Genomic DNA, 21944 nt, shown 5'->3' on the forward strand with positions numbered 1-21944 from the left:
TACTCACTGCCCTATACAGAAGCATGAATCAGAGTTCCGGAGAGGTATGGTTGTGGCTGTGTTAGCAGGATGTTCTTTGTAAGCAGAACAGCCCTGCCGGTGACTGTGTCAGGCCTATGAATGTACCCAGCAAGAACTGTATTTTTCCGTAGCCTGAGAAATGCAAATAGAACGGAGGGTTCATTCAATTAATATGTGACATGTCAAATTGATTCCTGAGCGCTTTCTAAACAGCGCTGTGACAACTTGTTCTGTATCTTTGTAGTGAAAATTCTGTAACCATTCTTTCTTTAACTCAGGTGGAACCCTGAATTACTCATTTCAAAATACCCAGCCCTAGCAATTCAGTAAGAAAGGGCCATCACCATCCTTGAATATAATGGCATGTAGGGAAGCAAGTAATCTGCCAACATGAAGCAGTGACTGCCCGTTATTTATCAGGGCACGAGGAACAGTGACTCAGTAATGGCAGAACACCAACACTGCAATCCCCAGTTTCCCCAGACGATTGCTCATTGAATCTGCAAACACATTATACACGCATGTAGGTTAGACCTACACCAAATGATAACCCCCAGCTCTAGGAGACCCCCATAGCCAGGCACAGCACGGGCCGGCAGGCAGCGTGGGCAAATGACTGTCGGGCGCTAATTGCCGCCGATGCTGCGGAGCTCCGCGGGGCGGCGGCCGCGGGACGCGCGGTGGCGCCTGCGGAGCGCGCAGTGCCGCCCACTGCGGCGGGCTCCGGGCACAGAAATCGCTGCGGAAAACCCGCACCCTGCGATAGTGGCGGGGGGAGAGTGGGGGGACATTTGAGGGGAAGAAGGAGAACCAGACTGCTGAGCTGCCGAGGGATGGACAGGGCGTCCTGGGGAAAGAGAAAGACATTTTAGGGCCGCTCATCTACCGCCTCCCAGGGCTCTTAAGGCATTCTCATTTAGCGCCCCGAGGCTAGGAGTGCCGTCACCCCCGCCCCAGCAGCTGCCCGCTACCTCTCGGCAAGGTGTTTCCACCCGCCGGTCCAGTGGCGCCCAGCGGGACCCACAGTCCGCACCTGCGGCGGGGCAGTTCCCCATCCCCCAGGGGTGTGTGAGTGTGCATGTGAGTATGTGTGTCTGTGAGCGAGAGTGTGCACGCGTGTGAGAGAAGGCTTCGGCGCAGACTGCTTATGGGTATCTCTCTCTCTTCGGCACCTTCCCTTCTTCCTCCTCTCTCCCTAGTTGCTTTTGTTCTTTTTTTTTAATTTTTTTATTTTTTTATTTCAGGCTCATTTTGTGGAGTTTCTGCCCCTCTTTGCGTCAGCTCCACGTCACTTTGCCGGCAGCTCCCCGGCTTGGGCTGGAGCAGGAGCTAGGGCTGCTTTATTATCAGCTGAAGGGAGGAGGAGACGGTGCGTGAAGCGGAGAGCTCGGCACCCCGAGCCTCGCCGCCGCCGCGGGCTGCTCCCTCCCTCCCCGCTCGCATCCCGCCTCTCTCTCTCGCGGGCAGCGGCACCCCAGCCCCCGCAGGTAGGAGCGCAGCCTCCTCCACCTGCCTCCGCCACTCCGCTCGGAGCGTTTTGCAGCATCATCTGGAGGCGCCGCGGGGGCAGGAGGCGCCGCTGCCCGCCCGCGGTGCCGGGGCAGGTGCCACGCCGAGCCCCGCTCTCCCGAGTATCGCCGCTCCGCAGCCCCGGGCGGGCACCGCGGCGGGGCGGCTGCGGCTGCGGCGCGGCGAGCCCATGTGATCCCCGGCCGCGGGGTGCCGGCCCGCGGCGCAGAAGGCTGTGCGCCCGAACAGCGGCAGCGGCAGCAGTAGCGGGAGGAGGCCGTCGGGTAGCGCTGGAGTGAGCGGGCGGCATGGTGTCCTGGCGGCGGAGGCCGGGGCCCGGCCTTGCGCGGCTGTGGGGCTTGTGCTGCCTGGTGCTGGGCTGCTGGCGGGGCGCGCTAGGCTGCCCCGCGTCCTGTCGCTGCAGTTCCTGGCGGATCTCGTGCTCGGAGCCAGTGCCGGGCATCGCCTCCTTCCCCGTGCCTCAGCGGAGCGCCGAGGATGACAATGTCACCGAGATGTGAGTACGGGCCGGCCTCGGCCCCAGTCCGGGCGCGGCGGGTGGAGGGCAACTTCCCCGCGCGGAGATGCACTTGTTCCGCGGGTAGCCGCGGTGGCCGGGAGCCCGAAAGCCCGCTGTGATTTAATTGCTCTCGGCTTCCCAGCGATACTCGTGCGAGCCCAGTAGGATGATAAATCCCCATTGCCGCGGTGCGGTTCCCCGCGAGCGGGGCGGGAGGTGGGTGCGGAGTCGCTGCCGGCCGCGGAGCAGCGCAGAGCGGGGTGGGTGCCCGGTGCTGCCTCCGGCCCTGATTGCCCCCGGGGTGTGCGCAGCCCAAAGCGCACCTCTGCGGCGGACCCGGACGAGGTCTTAAGTTATTGATTTATTTTACTTTCGAGCCTTCAGTTTAATTATGTGAGCTTTAGTGGGATTTCACCCTCTTCAGTGGTCTCTTCACTTTATACCCTTTTTGTGTTGGGGGAAAAAATAAAAAAGAAAGGGAAGGGATGCGGCGTATTCTGAGAAAGCCGCAAACTCTTCCCTCCTATAGCCGTAAGAGTGCGAGCCCGCTTTGCCCTTCTCCGTAAGTTGGTCCTGAGCTTGCAGGGGAGCAAGCCGAGTGTTCTCTTAGCGAGTGATGGAGGAATAGGAAACCCTCATTAATAGGGAAGAAGATGCAAAAAGTTTCTTTCTTCCTTTCTTTCTTCCTTCCTTTCTTCCTTCCTTCCTTCCTTCCTTCCTTCCTTTCTTTCTTTCTTTCTTTCTTTCTTTCTTTCTTTCTTTCTTTCTTTCTTTTTTTCTTTCTTTCTTTCATTCTTTCTTTCTGCATTTCTTTCTTTCTTTCTTTCTTTCTTTCTTTCTTTCTTTCTTTCTTTCTTTCTTTCTTTCTTTCTTTCTTTCTTTCTTTCTTTCTTTCTGTCTCTCTCTCTCTCTCTCTCTCTCTCTCTCTCTCTCTCGCCCGTGTATGCCTTCCATTCCTGCAGGTGATAATTGGTGAGGGGGTTGTATAGCAATTCCTGCTCAGTCCTGCATCCTCTGACATCCCGGCACTCTGGGACATCAGCATGCCTTAGCTGAGAAAAAGCGCAAGGACTGTTGCTGAGCAAAAATGTTGGATACAGAGATGCAGATGAAAGGCCTGGGGTTGAAAAGCCTTCTAAATTTGTTTTTTCCATCTCTTTCTTCCCAGGCCCCTGTTTTCAGATTTTTTTACATAACAATTTTATTGTAAAAGCTTCTGGAATATTTCCCCCCAAATCTGTGCAGATTTCTCGCAGTTTCATTTCTACTTCCTTCTCCTCTTTCTTGGATTTCTTTAGAAACAACATAAAAATTCACTGTTATTAGTGATATTAGATTAATCCTATAGCCTTTGGGCTACCTTTCTGCAGTTTGAGGCAGTCCATTTGCTGCACTTCCCAGTGTGTTTAGGGAAGAAAATGTGGGTTTTCATCCTTGCTGTTCCTCTGTGGCCTACCTTTAGTAGATTTTTAAGACCTATGAGAGTGAAACAGTATTTCCAAGTCCTTACAGCAGTTATTGTTTCAGATATTTGCTTAATGTTCAGTGGATTGCTTCATTAAGAAACATTGCTTCTAGGTAGGCATCTCTGCTCATTTTCATAGGCTTTTCTAGGCTTATTACTTTGTACTCCCAATTTGAAGGTTATGCAGCAATTTCCCCCTAGAATTTAAACTCTGTTTAAAAGGCCATGGCTTCCCATGTGTATAAATGTGTACATTAATATGTACTCTGACCATAACTAGCTTGAAACATGTCTAGTCATGTTGCACTGGCACTTCTTGCTTTTATTCTGTCCTGTGCTTTTTTCATCATTGCTGTCTTTACAGTTCTGCTCAGTTTTTACTGTATCATTCTGTGACATTGCATGTTGTTGTGTTTGGTGATCTAAAAATAATTTTGACTCATGGATTTCTCAGGAGATGCTGTGGCATGTATTTTAAGATGGTCTTTTCTAGAGTACTTTGAACACAGAACATGAAGACCTTTTAATGACTTTGTAGACATAAAAGTTGGTCTGCAATGGCCATCACTTTTTGAGAATTTAGTGAACAATAAATATGTGAGGAAATGGTTCTTATATGGTAGATGCAGGTTATGAAGACATCTTTTTAATACTGTATATCCTGCTTTATTCTAACTAAGAAATGGAAGCATTACATTTTACTTAGGAAGCACAAGGCCTGATTTAATTTTTTTGTGCTCTGTAGATACAAGAGCACAATTCTGTTTATCTCCACTGGAATTACTTTTGTTATGAATAAGAGCAAGAAGAGCATAAGGCACTTAATTTCTAGTAATTTATCCATACGTATTTCCCACATGCCTGCTGAGACCAATCCTCCATTTGTGCCTTATGACTTCCTCTCAGCTGGAGCGGATCTGGCAATCTTAGGCAAGGCATGCACTGACTCAGGGGCTGCCTAAAGTCCCATATCTGGGCTATGTACTCTGGGGTTTGGCAAGAACCATATGGTTCATGTGGACATGTGGCTCTGTGGTGGTGCACAGGGCTGGCTGCTGAGCTGGAAGGATGTGAAGGGCAGCAGGGTGTCCCCTTGGCCCTGACAGCTGGGATGGAAATGGGGTGTTTCTGGTAGGAACAGCAAACCCATGGTCCTGTGTGCCTGTACTGGCCGGTGCATGGAGCTTTGTCTCTATAGTAGTTCATACGCAAATGGCAGGTTAAAGCCCAATGAACCCACTCCTCTCAGTTCAAGTGTCACTATATTTCTGCTTGGATCTGCATCCAAACATACAGAAGTCAGCAAAAAGACCTCTAGAGCACTTCTGCAACAGCCATGTGAAGCCCAACTGCTGCAGCTCAGTGTGGGAGGGCATAGGAGTATTTCTGCCGGGTGCTTTTCTTAGTCATCTTTCTCAGTCTTTCCTTTCCTTGTTATTTTACAAGTTCTCTCATTCTGAGGAATAAGCGTTTGAAAATGCTCTGCCTCTAGCAAAGTTTCGGATCTGTTGGTTAGGATGCTGGTCTTGATCTAGAAAGCATATGCCAGTGCTAAAACTGCTCATCAAAATGAAGCTCAATCATAATAATTGTTTGGTAGTACTGATACTACTGGAGATAAATGGAACTCCAAAGTGAGGCCCTACATTAAAATTGATATCAGTCACTGAGGCTCTTGATAAGAGCTGAGGAACAAGAGTGGTGAGAGCAAAACAAGTGTATGAGCATTGTTAAATCCAGGCACTACAGCAGGTAAGTAGTCCTTACTGAGATCACTTGAGCAAGGATATTAATAGGGTAGTAAATTACTAGCATCAAAAGTGTTCAAGACTTTTTGTGGAAGCACCAGTCTGATACTTTCTCATTAAGAAATGTTCATTGTTAGTATATGTCAGCATGTGTGACAGTCATAGATCTTGATTTCAAAGAGACTTCTAGTGCTGTTAGTGTATTCCTGGCCTAGTTTCTGGTATCAAGTCATTAATATGTTGACTTATGATTATTCAGGTAAATGGAATTTGAAATTAATTGGTGTATGTCACGAAGAACTGCTTGCCAGCAAAATAGTAGGTGACTTCTTAGCGCCTGCCTAGTAAAAGAGAGAGGTGATTGTGTATTGCGTATGTTTCAAAACCACAAAGTAAATTAATGATGCAGTTATATAAAGCACTCTAGAATTGTTAATAAATAAGACAGGATAAGTAATTTATAGAGTAAATTATTTAACAAGTCACGTGAGCTTATGCTAAAAAAAAAAAGGCATATTGAAATTCATCTAAAGCTCACTGATGTTGCTATTTCGGGTCTCTTTCATTTTAGATTTCTAGACTGATGTAGATTAAATATAATATATGGTTATCTACAAGGTTTCTCAGCTCCTAGCCCTTTCTTCCTGAAAAGAGCTGTTGGCTCTGCAGAGTTACGTGGCTTGGCTGGAATGAAAAGGTCTTTCTGGTGGCTCGGAGTTAAATAGTAAAATATAAGGCATTGGGCTACAAATTATTAAAGAGGTTTTGGACAATGGCAATATAATTGCTCTTTTTAGGAATTTGTTGCTTTTTTCCCCATATTTCTTTAAAGGTTTAAGTGATGTAAGTTTAAAGTAAGCATTATGAAAATCAATTTTTTAATTTCCAGACTCTAAAAATATTTGAGATTGCAGATAAAGGGTTTTGTATATGTTGGGTATTTTTGCTTGCAGATCGTCTTCTCTATGACATTTTTATTCCTTGTCCTTCCAGTTGGTAGGGAGCGATGGAGTATCTGGGGGCTGTCAGGGGCTCCCTCCAACAGGCTGAGGCAAGCTGGGTGGGTGCAGCATCCATCAGAAGGTGCTCAGCCTTGTGTAGGAGTGGGCTGGCAAAACACTGCCTCTTGTTCTGTGACTTTGGTCACTTGAGTTTTAAGAGATATTTGACATTTATACATGAAAATGAAGGCTGTTTGTTTGGATTCAAGACTTTACTCTCGAATATGCTATTTTCAGGAAGGTTGCATTTCCTTCCCTACTAACAGGAAAACAGAGGGCTCTGGGCAATCCAGCCTCAGCTAGGTTAGGATGGCTTTTTCTGATTTTTTAACATTTTTTTTTATTTTTATTTTTTAATTCTGAGAGTGAAAGGGGGACAGTGGCGTAGCAATATTCTAGATCTCAAATAATGATAAAATAAAAACTTTAACTAAACAAGAGTCTTATTTCTACATTTTGGATTTTATTGTCAAGTAAGGGGGAAAAAAATCTGCTCTTTCTCGATTGCACTTCTCTCTCTTCCCTGTTTATCATCTCTCACTGCGGCAGTGTCTAACAACATGTTGATGACAGTGGCTAGCAGACTCTCCTTGCCTAAGCTGGATGTTGTGTAGCAGGTAATGAAGAGTTACAAATGATGAAAAATGGAGCAGGGAACTCTAAAAACCCTAGAAACCTCTCAATACTTATTGATGTTAAAAGTATATTTAGCTTGTTACATCTCAAAAGCCTCTCCTTGAAAGCTGTCTTTTAAAAAGGGTAGTACTGATTGTATCAATTCACATTTATGTACATTTCAAATGGAGAAATAAATTTATAGATGTTTGAATACCAAATGCCTGCACTGATCTGCTTTTGCACACTGTGTTTACTAACATTTTTTTATACAAACGTTTGTAGGCACAGAGGTGCTACTGAAATCAAATATAATGGGCATGAACTTTAATTCAACTTTTGATAGTGAGCCTATATTTTCAGAAACCAAATAAAGGAAACCAAGCCTAAACACTGCTGAAATATGTATATGGAGATGTTTCTCACAGAGCTTCTATTAACATTGAAGAACCATAATATGCTTATGGGAAAGAGGCCATGTTGTGGAAATTCTGTTGTGAATATGCAATTTTAAAAAATACTATTGGAAGAACATGACCTGCATTGAATGTTGATTATCAGCAGAAATTACAGCTGGAACTATTAAATGTATTTCATACCAATTTATCTGTTTCTGGCTCAGGCAGTCACTGTTATGATATATTCTTGAGATCAAACTTCAGGTCAGTATTTTTTGGTTCCCAGACAAGGCTTCAAGAAAGCAGAGCTAAGAGAAAGTAAAGCAAGCAAGCCCAAGGCCTGTGGCATTTTGGAGGCATTTTAATCTCTAAGTGATGTGGCCTGAATCAACCTGAACCAATCCTAATCCAGCAAGGTCCTCAAAGGACTTGATGCCTTTTATTTAAGGGAAAGCTGATGCTTGGATGAGGCCTTGTTAGGGTCAATGGCAAAACTTGACAGAGCTGATATTCCACCAAGGCAGAGTAGAGGATATAAGGGAAGGATGGCAGTGACTTTGCTTCAGGTGTTTTCCTGTCCGCTTTATCTTTATGGCAGAGGGGCTTGTTACTGCCTTACTTGATGTATGTTTCTCTGTGGCTTTTCTTGGCTTCCCAGTATTTTCCTACTCTCTGAAGGCTACATATGTTGAAACAATAGGATGTTGGGACTGAATATTTTAGAAGGATACTTTCCAAATTTTCACCGATTCTTTATTGAAATAAACCCACACTGTACTTTCATGTGCAAAATATTGGTACCTACAGTCACTACAGAAGCTTGTGTGGGATCCACAGAGAATACATGGCCCACTATCTATGTCCACCTGATGTTTAAATAAAGGGATAATGCAAATTGAAGTTAGTCCATTGCAGAAAAGGAAAATCACTGAAAGGGCAATATTCCTGGGTTTCTGTGGGAGCAAGTGCCTGGGTGAGTTCACCATTTTTCCTCATGGTTTGACATCTGAGCCAAAAGAATTCTCACAGTTATAGATTCGTTGACTTATTTTTACTTTTTTATTTCTGAACATACATATAAAAATAATTAGGGCCATATTCAGCAGATATCCAGTGCAGTGCGTGTTGCACAATCAGATGCTGTATCCCACATGAAGTGTGTATAGGACGCGACTTTTCCCATTCTTTTGCAACAACTGTCTGATTTTCTAAATGCCAGACAGCACAGCAAGCATATGCAGATAAATCAAGTGCACACACTGGGCATGTCAGACTGACGGGCATGCACTGAGAGACTTCACAGCATGTGCTGTGAGTGTCACGTGCTGGACTTGCTCAGCATGTCTGGGAATGTCCCAGGCCTCAGCATTTAAAATCTGTCGACTCCTTGCAGACTACAGTGAAAGTTCTTAATGCAGCTGGCTGCTCTCCTGCCAGGAGTGGAGAGCTCGCTTCTTCCAGGAAGTGATTCAGGAGGCCAAATTAGATTCCTGCTGCGAATTACCTGATGGAGGCGTCCCCTGCCTCTACTCTCTGTGGAGAACCTGGGGGACTTGGTTCAGAGAGGTGAGTGGAAAAGCACAACTACTCCTTCAGCGAGCAGCATCAAGCTGTGGAGTGAGATGCCTGTGTGGCCCAAGCAAACCTCTTCCATGGAGCATGCTGGGCCTGCACAGCTTGAAGCAGAGTGTGGGTCTGAACCTGGGTCTTGCATGTCAGCATTGTAACTACTGTTCTGTATGGCAAACAGATGTGGATTTGCCTCAGTTCTTTCTGTCTGAGTTGTCTTACTTGATTTGGAGCATTTGAACCAGAGAGAAGGACAGACTGATTAGCCAAATGACCACAGTGCTTGTTTGTGCAATAGAAAGGCTGGGTCCTGTTCCTGCTCCACAGAGCAATAGGTTACGGCTGAAAGGGAAGCAGCTTGAACAGGTAGGGCTGAAGCTGCCTTCTCTCAGGTTGCTTTAGGACACATACGGTGTCCTTTGAGAGACTTCCCTTAGGAGGAGGTAAGAACCGATCCCAATGCTCTGGACCATAGTGGACAGCTATACCCACCACTTCTTCCCAGCCTGCGGCCTTCTACCTCACACAGACAGGCTTTCCATCTTATTATTAAAATCAACAGAACCTATTTGGTGATGATGGTCTAGCTCAGGAGGATAAAATTCAATTTTATTTTGCATAGGCAGGTGAACAGGCTATTGCTTATATATCTCCTGTTTCCTCCTCCAGACTCAGATCTTCCTAATTTTTAAAAAACTGTTTTTTGAACATATTATGTGTACAACAGTCCTCACCTGGTGAACACACTACTCTCCTGCTGGAAACAGTTCTGTTGACTTCAGTGGGACCAGCTAGTAAGCTTAGGCATGCAATGAAGTATTTTACTAATACAATTTAAAGTGGAAGGAATGTAAATAAATATCTTTTGAATACAGTGTATACACACATACTTACACATGTACACAAAACATTTAACTTTTCAAGTTAGATTCAAACATATTTACAAACATTTTGAACTGGCACAAGTTTGCATGTGACTTTGAGGCACCTAATCAGAAGGAAATATTAAAGCTGAATGCTATTTCTGCAGGCTTTTTTCTAGTTTTGTTTGTTTGTTTTTTGTTTTTCCTCCTGTTTTAGAAATCACTGCAGCTACTGCACTGTGTGCGCAGCAGCTGCCTTGTTGCCCAGAGTCTGTGTTGTTTGGTGGCTGTGGACCTAGGTGGCAGAGCTGCAGAAATAGACAATACTTGTCCTGGAAGTGAGAGTAGGTGGAAGAACAATTGCATTGATCTTCCCTGCCTTGAACACTTCTCCCAGCCCTCCATGGCATTCTGTCTTCAAGGAAACAGGATACTCAATCCTTCTGTTGGCTTGGTCTGGTTATATGGACAGAATTAGTCTGCTGTAGAATACTTCTGTCTCTTGTTATGACTTATAATGAACAATTCAGCTTGAAGCAGTTTTTTTCTTCACAGGGGTTGCCTGAAGTGAAAGATTCAGAGTCCTAAGAAGCTGGGGATATAACAAAATATCTGCTTGACACCTGCTTATGTAATTGCAGGTGAACACTTCATCCATCCTGGGAAAGGGATGTGCTGCAAGGGTATGTAGGATGCAAGAGTGCTGAAAGGTGTGTGCAGCAATGTGATGTGGATGCAAGAGCCTTAAGGACAAACTGCTGACAGATGAGAATAATGTTAATCTACTCCTGAGCAGTGGCAGGGACAAAGCTGTGAAGATAAAGGAAGGATGCTATGAAAGTAGCAATGAATAAGAAGAAGCTGAGTTTGCAGAAATATTAAAATAGTTGGAGGAAAACTGTAGACAACCAGTCTTTCAACATTGCCTTGTGAAAGAGGTATATGAAGAGCAAGAGTATAGTTTGAAGGGAAAACAGCAGAGAAGCTGGCCAAAGACTAGAAATAATGTCAAAATGGAAAAGTGACATTTAGAAAAGAGTAGGTTTTGCTAAAGTATAACAATAAAGTGAATGAATGCAGTGTTAAATCAGATTGATCTCACTTTAGAAAAGGCAATATATATAGGTCAAGCAACAGAATGAACATAAATACAAATAGAAACCTGAAGAGAAGGTACAGAACACTGGTTTGCATGGGAGGATTTCCCAAAAGTCAAATTGGACAAGTACAAAAACAGAAAGTTATGGTAAAAGAGGCTGTAACATAGCAGTCAGCATCAGCACAAGTATTAGAAATACTGTGGATCCTGACACATGTTCAGAAATCGTAACAAACATATCATTATGCTAATATAAGCAGTGTGAGTAAGAAACTACTTGCATTAAGTGAAGAACAGTATTCTTCAAGTGAAGAGAAAGTGCTATTTTTAGGAAGAAGTTGTAAACTCAAAATATTGGCCAATTAAAATGAATGAAAATACAGGACAGAGAAAGTAATAGAAATAAGCATGATAAGAGAAAGAGGGGGCCTAGATGGGGAAGAGAAAGAGTCCCCCTGGAAGGCTTTAGCAAAGCATGAATGCTGTTTAAACCTTCTCTGAAAAAATGCTGTGGTTAAATATAAATAATAAGATTGGTACTGACATACATTAGGTGGCAACATGCTCAGGGCCTAGAGGAGCAAACATGAAGTATTCTGCAATATTTTGCTAACATAATATGAAGATGTATTTGTGTATATCTTCCATTAAAAGACAGTGTAAAGCTTGCAGAAGACAGACCTGTATTGAGGGCTGCCCAGGATGTTTCACAGGTCCTGGAAAGGAGGCTAGGAAATGAATTGCGAACCACAGCAGCAGATGGTATCAGTTGAAGACTGGAAAAACGTCTACCAGTTGGGTTCTCTGTTTAGTAATTGCAGAGAAAAATGATAGAGATTATGACCATGTGTAGACTTTCAAGACTTAAGTAAAAACAGAGGAAGGACTACTTTTGATAGCTTATGTAAAAGGGAATATTATCTAAAATGTCAGCAGTCAAATTATGTAGCAAATTTAATGTATTAAGAGGATATACACAAATTTTCTTAATAGGTGCCCTCACATTTTGTAGTTTCACTTCTTCATTTGAAAGTACTACCTTTTGATCTATATTTGGCAGGAAGTTGTATTGCACACAGTGAGTGGTGAAGTGGTAAGTGTAGCAGGTATTCTTGATCAGAATATCATGAACAGAGTATTTGACATTCCAAGAGCTGGTAATTTAAAACCAAATAATGTGAAGTATGGATTTCAGCTAGTGGAAATAAATATAGGAGGCAGACTGACATCAGAGGGAATTTCAGAAGGAATGTTTCATGTTGGATTACAAGGGCTGCTCCAAAAGAAATGCCTCTCATTTTATTATGTTGGCCCACAACATTAGAGGCAGATGTTGGTGGCATGGCAGTAGAGGCTGAACCTTCCCACGAGTATTCCCTTACCTCTTGTTGCCATGTGACAGATGGAAGCAGAGGGGCAGTCTGACAGAATGGCATCTGACGTGGGAGTATGTATGAAGCAAAAGTGTGTCACTGAATTCTCCATGTGGGAAGAATTGCTCCTGTTGACATTCATTGATGCTTGTTGAACACTGATGGTGACCCAACAGGGGGTGTGAACACAGTTAGGCACTAGGTGTTGTTTTAACAGTGGTGGCAGTGACGGTGGGTCATCTCCACTTGAGCAGATATTTATGGGCACAGCATGCAAACCAGTGCATAGCTAATGGTGGTGACTATGTTGAAAAATAGCATTTTGTAGCTGAGAATTTTTTCTATTAAACAGTGTTGTTGTGCTCTTTGTAACTGCTGTAGTTTCTATAAAAATAAGCATGAGGCATCACTTTTGGAGCCTCTGTAAAAAGACTCATGCACTGCTGAACAGCTTAAAACTTGAAAATAGGAAAATCACTTGAACTGTTGTGAAGCAGACTGATTTATGTGAACAAGTGTTAATCTACCTGTGCAACTCTCTTCAGACTTCCGTTCAACAAAGTCACTGCCTGAGCTTCGTGCCTTGGAAGAAAAGAATTCAGAGGTTTTGTCATCAGCTGAGATGCTTTAATGTTTTGATTCACTGAGAGAAATGAAAAGGTACATCTGAAAGATGGTTAGAAGCAATTCTGTTACGGAACTGATATTTTTCCATTCTCATTTGCATCCAGGCCAGTAACAGCTGCAGAGGTAGTGTATACAAGTGCTGAAGAAAAGGGCAATTGTGTTACTGTCCTTTGAAAAGACTGTACAATAGGCAATTTTGTAGGGAAAAAAAAATCACATATTTTTTGTTTGTTTGTATTTGTATATTCATTCAAGATGGTATTTCATACTAGCAAGCCGAATTACAAAAAGATAAAAAAAATATGTTTACTCTTCTGTGTGTTCACTGTGAAGAACTAATAAAGAGCCACATTCACCACACTTTTGTGTTTACGTAATGTGTTATTTTTAGTGTATGTGTTATAAAGAACCTGGTACAGTAGTGCAAGTTTCTTCTTGACAGTCTGCAGAGAGAATTTCATGCACAGTTGGTGGAATATATATTCTAGATAAGTATAAAGTCAGTGATTAAGATATACCTTTTTGATTTAATAGTTTGTTGTCTGTCCAGCTGATACTTCTTTCTGAATATATTAAGGAATATCAGCATTTCCAAAATGTCTTTGATAAAGAAAAGCTAGAGCATAGCTGTCAACTGACCTCTGGAGAAATGTCAAAAATTGATGTCTTGGTGAAATCTCAGCTGTATGAACTTCATGGAGCTCAGCAGGGAGGACAGGTACTCTGAATGGTGATCCTAATGGAGAAAATAGTTAAGTACTCTCTGCATTCATTTTGGAGAGTGCAGTTCTGATATGAAACATATCAAGGGCATGAATCTTAAATATGGGCAGCTGCATGAAGTGTCTTGTGGGTGTGTACTACAGGCCTCCTGATCAGGAGGAGGAGGTTGATGAGGCCTTCCATAAGCAACTGGAAGTAGCGGCATGCTCCCAGGCACTGTTACTTATAGGGGATTTCAATTATCCAGATATTTGCTGGACGACCAACATGGCCAGGCATGCGCAGTCCAGACAATTCTTGCAGTGCATTGAAGATAACTTCCTGATGCAGGTGGTAGAGGAACCGACGCGGGGTGGAGCGTTGCTGGACCTTATTCTCACCAATAAGGAAGGACTTGTTAAGGAAGTAAAAGTTGGGGGCAGCTTGGGATGTAGTGACCATGAGATGGTGGAGTTTGAGATCCTGAGTGGAGGAAGCAAAACAAAAAGTAGGATTGCTACTCTGGACTTTAGGAGAGCCAACTTTGGGACCTCCTTGGGGCTATCCCATGGGCCAGGGTGCTAGAAGGCAAGGGGGCCTGTGAGAGCTGGTTAGCGTTTAAACGGCTCTTCTTCCAAGCTCAGGATCGGTGCGTCCCTGTGACTGAGAAATCGGGTAAAGGTGCAAGGAGACCTGCATGGATGAGTAAGGAGCTCATGTGCCAGCTCCGCGGAAAGAAGAAAGTACATGATATGTGGAAAAAGGGTCTGACCACTTGGGAACAATATAAGAATGTAGTCAGGGACTGCAGAGATGCGACCACAAAGGCCAAAGCCCACCTGGAGTTGAATCTAGCTAAGGAGATAAAGAATAATAAAAAAGGCTTTTTAAAATACATTAACAGCAAAAGGAAGGCTAGGGAGAATGTGGGCCCCATACTAAGTGAGGGGGGCGCTCTGGTAACAGGGGATGCTGAGAAGGTGGAAACGCTGAACACCTTCTTCACTTCTGTCTTTAGTGAAAGGGCTCTCCCTCAGGAATCCCGGACCCTGGAGGTTGATGAGAGAGTCCAGGGAATGGGAGATTTCCCTTTAGTCAGGGAAGAGGTGGTCCGTGAGTGCCTAGGAAACATTAAGGTCCATAAATCCATGGGACCTGATGGGGTGCATCCGCGGCTGCTGAGAGAGCTGGCGGAGGTCGTTGCTGAGCCACTCTCTGTAATCTTTCAGAGGTCTTGGAGAACTGGGGAGGTGCCTGAAGACTGGAGGACGGCCAATGTCACTCCAGTCTTCAAAAAGGGCAAGAATGACCCAGGTAACTATAGGCCATCGTCAGTCATCTGTTCCCAGGGAAGGTTATGGAACAGCTTTGTCTGGATGCCTATCCAGACAACTGGGTGATAAGGAGGTTATCAGGAGTACCCAGCATGGGTTCACCACAGGGAGGTCGTGCTCGACCAACCTGGTGGCCTTTTATGAAGATGTCACTAGCTGGGTGGACAGGGGGAGGGTGTATAGATGAATCTACCTTGATTTTCAGTAAGGCTTTTGATACTGTCCCCCATGACATCCTTATAAAAAGCTGAGGAAAGTATGGATAGATGAGTGGACGGTGAAGTGGGTTGAGAATTGGCTGACTGGCAGAGTGCAGAGGGTTGTCATTGCCGGTGTGGTGTCTGGCTGGAGGCGTGTAACTAGCAGCGTCCCCCTGGGGTCTGTACTGGGTCTGGTCTTGTTAAACATCATCAGCGACCTTGATGAGGGGATAGTGACCACCCTCAGCAAGTTTGCTGATGACACGAAGTTGGGGATTGGCTCAACCATGCCTGAAGGCTGTGCTGCCATTCAGCAAGACCTGGACAGGCTGGAGAGCTGGGCAGTAAGAAACCGGATGAGGTTTAACAAAAGCAAGTGTAGAATCTTGCACCTGAGGTAGAAATAATTGCATGCACCAGTACAGGGGGGGAAGACCTGCTGGAGAGGAGCTCTGCAGAGAGGGGGACCTGGGCGTCCTGGTGGACGACAGATTAATTCATGAGCCGAGCAGTGTGCCCTTGTAGCCAAAAAAGCCAATGGCATACTGGGGGGAATTAAAAGAGCGTGTCCAGCAGGTGAAGGAGGTGATCCTCCCCCTCTACTCTGCATGGTGAGGCCTCATCTGGAATATTGTGTACCAGTTCCTTGTGCTCCCAGTACAAAAAAGACAGGGATCACTTGAAAGAGTCCAGCGAGGCCAACTAAGATGGTGAAGGGCCTGGAGCATCTCTCCTATTAGGAAGACTTAGGGAACTGGGTCTGTTTAGCCTTGAGAAAAGAAGGCTGAGAGGGACTTGATCCAGGTTTAAAATACCTGAGGTGTGGGAGCCATAGTGGTGAGTCTGGTCCTCTTTCAGTAGTGCGTGGGGATAGGACTAGGGGTAATGGGATGAAAGTACAGCATAGGAGTTCCACACGAATTGTGCGAAGAACTTCTTTTACGTGAGGGAAAGAACACTGAAACAGGCTGCCCAGGGAGGTGGTGGAGTCTCCTTCTCTGGAGATATTTAAGACCCACCTGGACGCCTACCTGTGTGACATGGTGTAGGGAGCCTGCTTTGGCAGGAGGGTTGGACTCGATGATCTCTAGAGGTCCCTTCCAACCCCTACAATTCTGTGATTCTGTGACTCTGTCTTGAGAGTTAGCTTCATTTGGTAGTGTGCTATTTGAAGAGAACAGAACAAACACCTTGAAGACAAACCAGAGATATAAGTAAGCCCAAGGGTGCATTATGTTTCATTTTCTTTGCCTCTAAATATAGTATCTGCTTCCTTAAACTCTGCATTGCAGACATACTCATTTATTTTCACTTTTGCCTTCATGTTTGCATTCTGTGAAGAGTGAACTAAGGCTGGCTGGCAAACTGTGGGCTTTCCACTTCTCAGGAAGTTGTTGTCATAAGCAAGACTATGGATCTGCTCCTGCAGTACCAGAACCAAACTGGGATTTCCACTGTATTCCTGCTTTCTCCTGTTTTAAGCTGTTGTGTTGGCACTAAATTTTCAGGATTGTCAGTGTCAGAGGAGAAATTCCCAATGGCAGCTGCATGGTAATAATTGGATTCTACTGACTGGATAACCACAGTAGCTTGGCATGAAGCAGAATATCTAAGTCCTGCTGTCTCTGGTAGTTGGCACAGCTATATGTAAATAACAGGGAATTCTTAAAGCTAACTGTATTCACTGACCTTGAATACAGGGTGCTCCAGATAGTCCTGAACAGCATCTTGTCTAAGTGTGTATTGAAACATTTGCTCAAAAAAAGCATGCGCTCATGGCTGCAAAGACAGATCCTGGAGTTAATTCTGTCTAGTCCTAGTGCTGACATCTGAAGAGCTACCTCCTGTAGTCTTCTGTGACTCACATTTAAATGCTCTAATTGGGAGGAAAAATAACCCTAAAGGATGACTTAAAGAGCCTGTGATAGTTGCAGTTGGTTTTCCACTTTTCATGAAATACAAGGTAGGTGATTCACAGTTAAAAAAAAGAAACAACCAACAGACCACCAGTCTCCACAGCATTTACTCAGAATTTGACAGAAGACACCCAACAGACAAGGAGTCAAGCACTTGTTTGTAAAATTACTGAATTCTTAATAAGTCTGTGGTGGAATAACTGGACACTGCACCTCTTCCCTGAGTTAGGGCATGCTTTTCCAGCCATCAAAGTTGCCTAATGAAATCTGGCACTGATGACAGCAGATGAGGACAGTGAAACTGAATAAAAAAAAATGGTATAAAATTGAGCCTATTTATCTGTAGAGAAGTTTCAGCTCGTGGGTATCTGTACTCATTGTACACTGTCAGAGTTTCTCTCCTAGGGGGAGCTTGGTCCTATATGTAAAAATTTCTTGCTTGAGTAGAGATTATATAATTGGTCCCTACATCTGCCTGAAACCTGGCATTCCTTATAAGCAGCACTGTGTAGCTCTGTGCTTCATTTTCAAACTATGTGAGTTCACACCCCTTGAGCATTATTTTAAGTTTGATTTCAGAGGGGCTACAAATGAAACTTATTTGAATCTGCCAAGTTCCATCAAGTTTTGTGTTAAGCTTACAAACTTTGCATGATTTTGATGCATAACCACAAATCAGCCCAGGTGTGCTGAAAATTTCTGTAAGTTTTACTGTGCCTTTTGATGAACTTGTTTTGACATTTGAGTTTGTAAGAAAATACAACACTAGGAAACTTTGCAGTGTTTAATTGTGGATATTACATACAACTCTCACAGTAGTGTAGATTAGGGACATGCATGACCTGTCATTAAATAGTAATTCATCTACTGGCAGCTCAGTGTCTGGAATGTACTGCCTTTCTCACTAAATACTACATGAAAAAATAACTCAGAGTATGAAGTTTTCTCAAAGTTCAGAAATGTTCCATTTCACTAGAGAATGTTTATTAATTTTTTTTTTTTTTTAAACCATCTATATGAATTAGGACTAAACATATAGTTGATTTATTTTTCAGTGTGATAAGAAAATGTATTTCCCATAAAGGGAGCTTCCTGGCAATAGAAATACTTCTGGAGCCGAATTACAGTGTTACATGCTTACATATCTGTTGTTGAGGCTGGTATGCTGAATTAGTATATTTATTTATTATATTATATTATTTATTTATTTATTTATTTCCAATTTAAAAAAAGAAAGTCTTTGAAAGTCATTTGAAAGTTAAATAGTTTTATGAGCTCTTGAAGCACAAAGGAAGTTGAATTGATTTAAAGTGCAGAATGTGTTTCTCTTCATGCTATCATAGTTCAGTTGTGGCTCTGCTGACTTTGAAGAGATGCAATATGAAGTTTTTCATATATGTAAGAAGCAGAAATGAAAAGCCTGCCCTACTGAAAACAATATGGAAGAGCTAACTCTTTCACAATGGGATTTCAAAATATCCTTTCCTGAATGTTACAGAAAGAGTGAAGTGTGTGGCAGTATTCAATGAACACACTACTGTAGGTTGCAATATACAGTCAGTAGGTTTATAATTCTGAATAACTTTATTATAATTATTCAGTAGTTTACAAAGGGGAGATGAAATTAAAGGTCTAAAACCAAATACTGTTTACTGATGACTCACTGAAGGAGAGACAGAGTGCTATGGTATAATCAAGTGAATAGTATTGCAGACAGCAGAGGGTTTGGCTTAGAGGCAGTAGCTGGTATTTGTGAAATACTCTATGGTATCCAATCGGGTGTTATCCAGCCAGGTTTTGGCGGTGCTGCACTTTGCTGTGGTGTGCAGGAGAAGCTTCCAAGACTCTCGTGTGACTTCAGCCAGCAGTGAGTCAGGATGTTTTTCTTCTCTGCTACACTAAAAACCTTCAGTTTAAGAACAGGGTGGATGTTCTTAAGGGCATGCAGGCAAATTACATTTCTCAGCGCCACCCACTGCAAGACAGAGCTTTTAGAGTATTAATGTTTGATGATAAGTAGCATCAAGGTAGAGTAGTTGTGAAGAAGGTAAAAATAGACTTCAGTAAGAGAAGAGGCTTTATTTCAAACCTCCCTCTAAATAAAACAGAAGAACAACTTCCCCCGAAAGTGGGCAGCTAGTCATTGGACTTTGTTCTTGCTGCTATGAAATAACTGTAAGCTTAACTTACAGCAGTCTTGTTAAACAAGTGAGGAAACTTAGGAGTCCCTACTTACATCTGTCCACTCTTTCTGTAAGGTTTTCTACTAGTGTAAAATGTGTTTTGCTGTCATTTTTGGTACAGAGGCTGTTTTAACACATGTATTGCAAAGCAACTATTTTTCTGAGTTAGAATTTCTTCTCATTCTTCACTTGAAGTGCAGTTATGCAGAGTCAGTGGTTTTGGGTTTTTTGGGATTCTTCAAGTTAGTGAGAAACTGTAATTGTAAGTCATTTGCTACATCCACCATGAAGAGACTAGAATCAGAGTAAAGAATATCCCCCTCTTCACACAGCAAGCAAAAGATAGAAAAGACTGTGAATTTGTATTGCTTCTTCCTCCCAAATGCCATCCCATTGGTTTGTTCCCTAGCAGAGCAACACTGATTTTTTTATTTTTATTTTTAATAGGCCGTGTGTTTGGATCTTTGGTTGATGTAAACTGTGGTGGCTCCTCTGACTTCAGCACAGCTGGGCTGTTTTACATGGGCTGAGGTTTACCGCAAAATGTAATACACTAATATATCTCTATGCAACTCTATAGGTTATATCAGAATTCTGTAGCTTCCCATAGTGGGAAGTTCTTCAGTGCTTTTATGATTAAAACTGCAATGCCAAATGCAGATGTGTGATAAATGAGATGTATGTGTGGTATGACAGTGTTCGATGGAGTTTGTCCGATGGCTTAATCTTCAGTTTGTGCAATTGGTTCATCAGATTATTTTCTTGTATTTCTGTGAGTCCCTTCTCCCCATGCTTCCTGTCTGTCTTCCTTTATTTCATTTACCTTACGTTTTCCCCGTTTCTGCTTGGTCTCATCGGGGTACTCACTGGTCAAACACTGAGGAGAGGATGAGGAAGGTATCTTAGATATCTCTTGCACAACTTCATTTTGACATGATAAGGTCCAAGTGACAGAGATTAAATAATGAGCAAGGGAAGTTCAGATGCTGTAAGATTACCTACTTGCAGGACTCAGATAGATGAACTGGTGGTTTTTAATAAACAGTTCTGTTGTTTTTACGTGGCAAAATATATAAATTTCCCAATCACCACCACTAACAAAATAGATTAACAGATCCTCAGTGACTGGATCAGATGGCCTTTAAAAATCCAAGGAAGAATGCATAAAATGTAAAGTAAGCCACTGTCTTGTTGCAGCTAATTTTAGCCTATGAAGACCTGCAGAGTGGTTATTGTCATACGATGCGGTGATAATGTGTTTTGTCTAGTGTCATTTAACTGCTTTTCTTTTTTTTTCCCAAGAGACTGTGAATGCCATTAGGGGGGAAGCTTTTTTGCTTTCCCTGGCATTTGGCAAGAGTATAGCCCAAGTCAGCTTTGCAGTTTGGAGGAGAGCCCAGCCCAACTCTTGGGATTCTCAGGCTTTGTTGGGATGTGGGCACATAACATATTTCTTTTATGTACCAGCTAAAGTAGATTAGTTGCTTTTGGGAAAGCAACACTCTTGCCTTTCCACTTCATCAGAATTCTCATTAAATAGGAAAAAATTCTTAAAGTGAAAGCAATTTTTATTCTATCAAAGAAATATTTTAACCTTACAAGCAAACCTGTGGCTTTGATTAGTTCTGGATGTCTTTGAAAGTAAAAGTGCATTTCTGGGTTTCTTTATGAATAGTGTTATCTTTTGAAATGCATGGTCTCTTTAGGAGGGTGGTTTTGTCAGACTTATTTTTCAACTCATAAAGGTAGTTGAATTGCAGTGTGTACTTATCCCTTCCTATTAGACAGCCTTATTTGTGCTATGTAACCTCTTTTCTTGCTGAAGAAGAGGTAACATTATATAATTCCATGTACAACATTTTAATTTACAATCTGTGGGATACCACTGGACATTCATAGTTCACACATGATAATAATACAAAGGACTATCCTGCATGCCTGCATGCTTTTGGGGTTCAGGTAGATATTCTTCATATGTGAGTGTACTCTCAGCATTTTGCTCTACTATGACAGTTTCTCTTCTATTAAATTCCTCTTATTTATTTATGTGTGCCCCGGTGGTGCAGGTGGTTGGAATGCTGCATTGCAACACCGGGGCCCAGGTGTTCGAATTTCCCTGTGGCGCAAGTGGTAGAAGTGCCGCTCTGCAGCACAGAGGCTTGAATCCTGGGGGCTGGACTCGATGCAGTCCAGATGAAGGGACTGAGGTCCCTTCCAACCCGCATGAGACTGTTACTATTACTATTATTACCATTACTATTACTATTATTACTATTATTACTATTACTATTATTTATGTAGTATCAGGCAACACATCCTCCCTTTCCCTTATTTTCTTATTGCTACACCTTGTAAATAAAATTGAAACTGCTTTGGGACAAGATGGAAATGAGTTTAACAAGTGATTAGGCTAACTAACACAGCCTACCCCAATTGTAAGTGGCTTAACTCCACTGCCACCATCATGACTGATCCTTTTGCTGCTCTAGAATGCATGATGTAGGGAAGCAGTGTCCTGGAAAAGGGTGATACTGTGATGCAGATTTATTTACTGTCTTCAGTGTGACTTCCTTTCTTGATGAGCACTGCTGCATTTTCCCTTTGTAAAACTCAACTGTTTCTACTCCAGTCCTGTCCCTCAAAATATAGTTTATATGATGGGGAAGATTTTAAAGAGTACTTGTTCACTGCAGAAACTCTAATTGGAGCTTAGTGTTATTTGTAATAGGTCAGCAACTACTGAAGCCTAAGAGGTCCTTGGCCTCTGAACAAAGCCATGGCAGGAGCTGCTTTTATACTCT

General features: G+C 43.0%; 1 protein-coding gene across 8 annotated transcripts in view; it reads left to right on the plus strand.

Annotated features, from left to right (window-relative positions):
* Window positions 1-1253: 1253 nt before the first annotated feature.
* NTRK2 (neurotrophic receptor tyrosine kinase 2) overlaps window positions 1254-21944 on the plus strand; it is a 205584-nt gene continuing 184893 nt past the window's right edge. For 2 of the 8 annotated variants that reach the window (XM_015849249.2, XM_032441164.1), the window contains exon 1: window positions 1254-2047. In XM_015849249.2, coding sequence (XP_015704735.1) covers window positions 1839-2047 — 209 coding nt within the window. In that variant the 5' untranslated portion in view covers window positions 1254-1838. The remainder of the gene's footprint in view (window positions 2048-21944) is intronic. The other 6 variants (XM_015849251.2, XM_032441165.1, XM_032441166.1 and 3 more) reach the window with 6 other exon arrangements.

The sequence above is a fragment of the Coturnix japonica genome, chromosome Z (genome assembly GCF_001577835.2).
Source record: "Coturnix japonica isolate 7356 chromosome Z, Coturnix japonica 2.1, whole genome shotgun sequence".
NCBI lineage: Eukaryota > Metazoa > Chordata > Aves > Galliformes > Phasianidae > Coturnix > Coturnix japonica.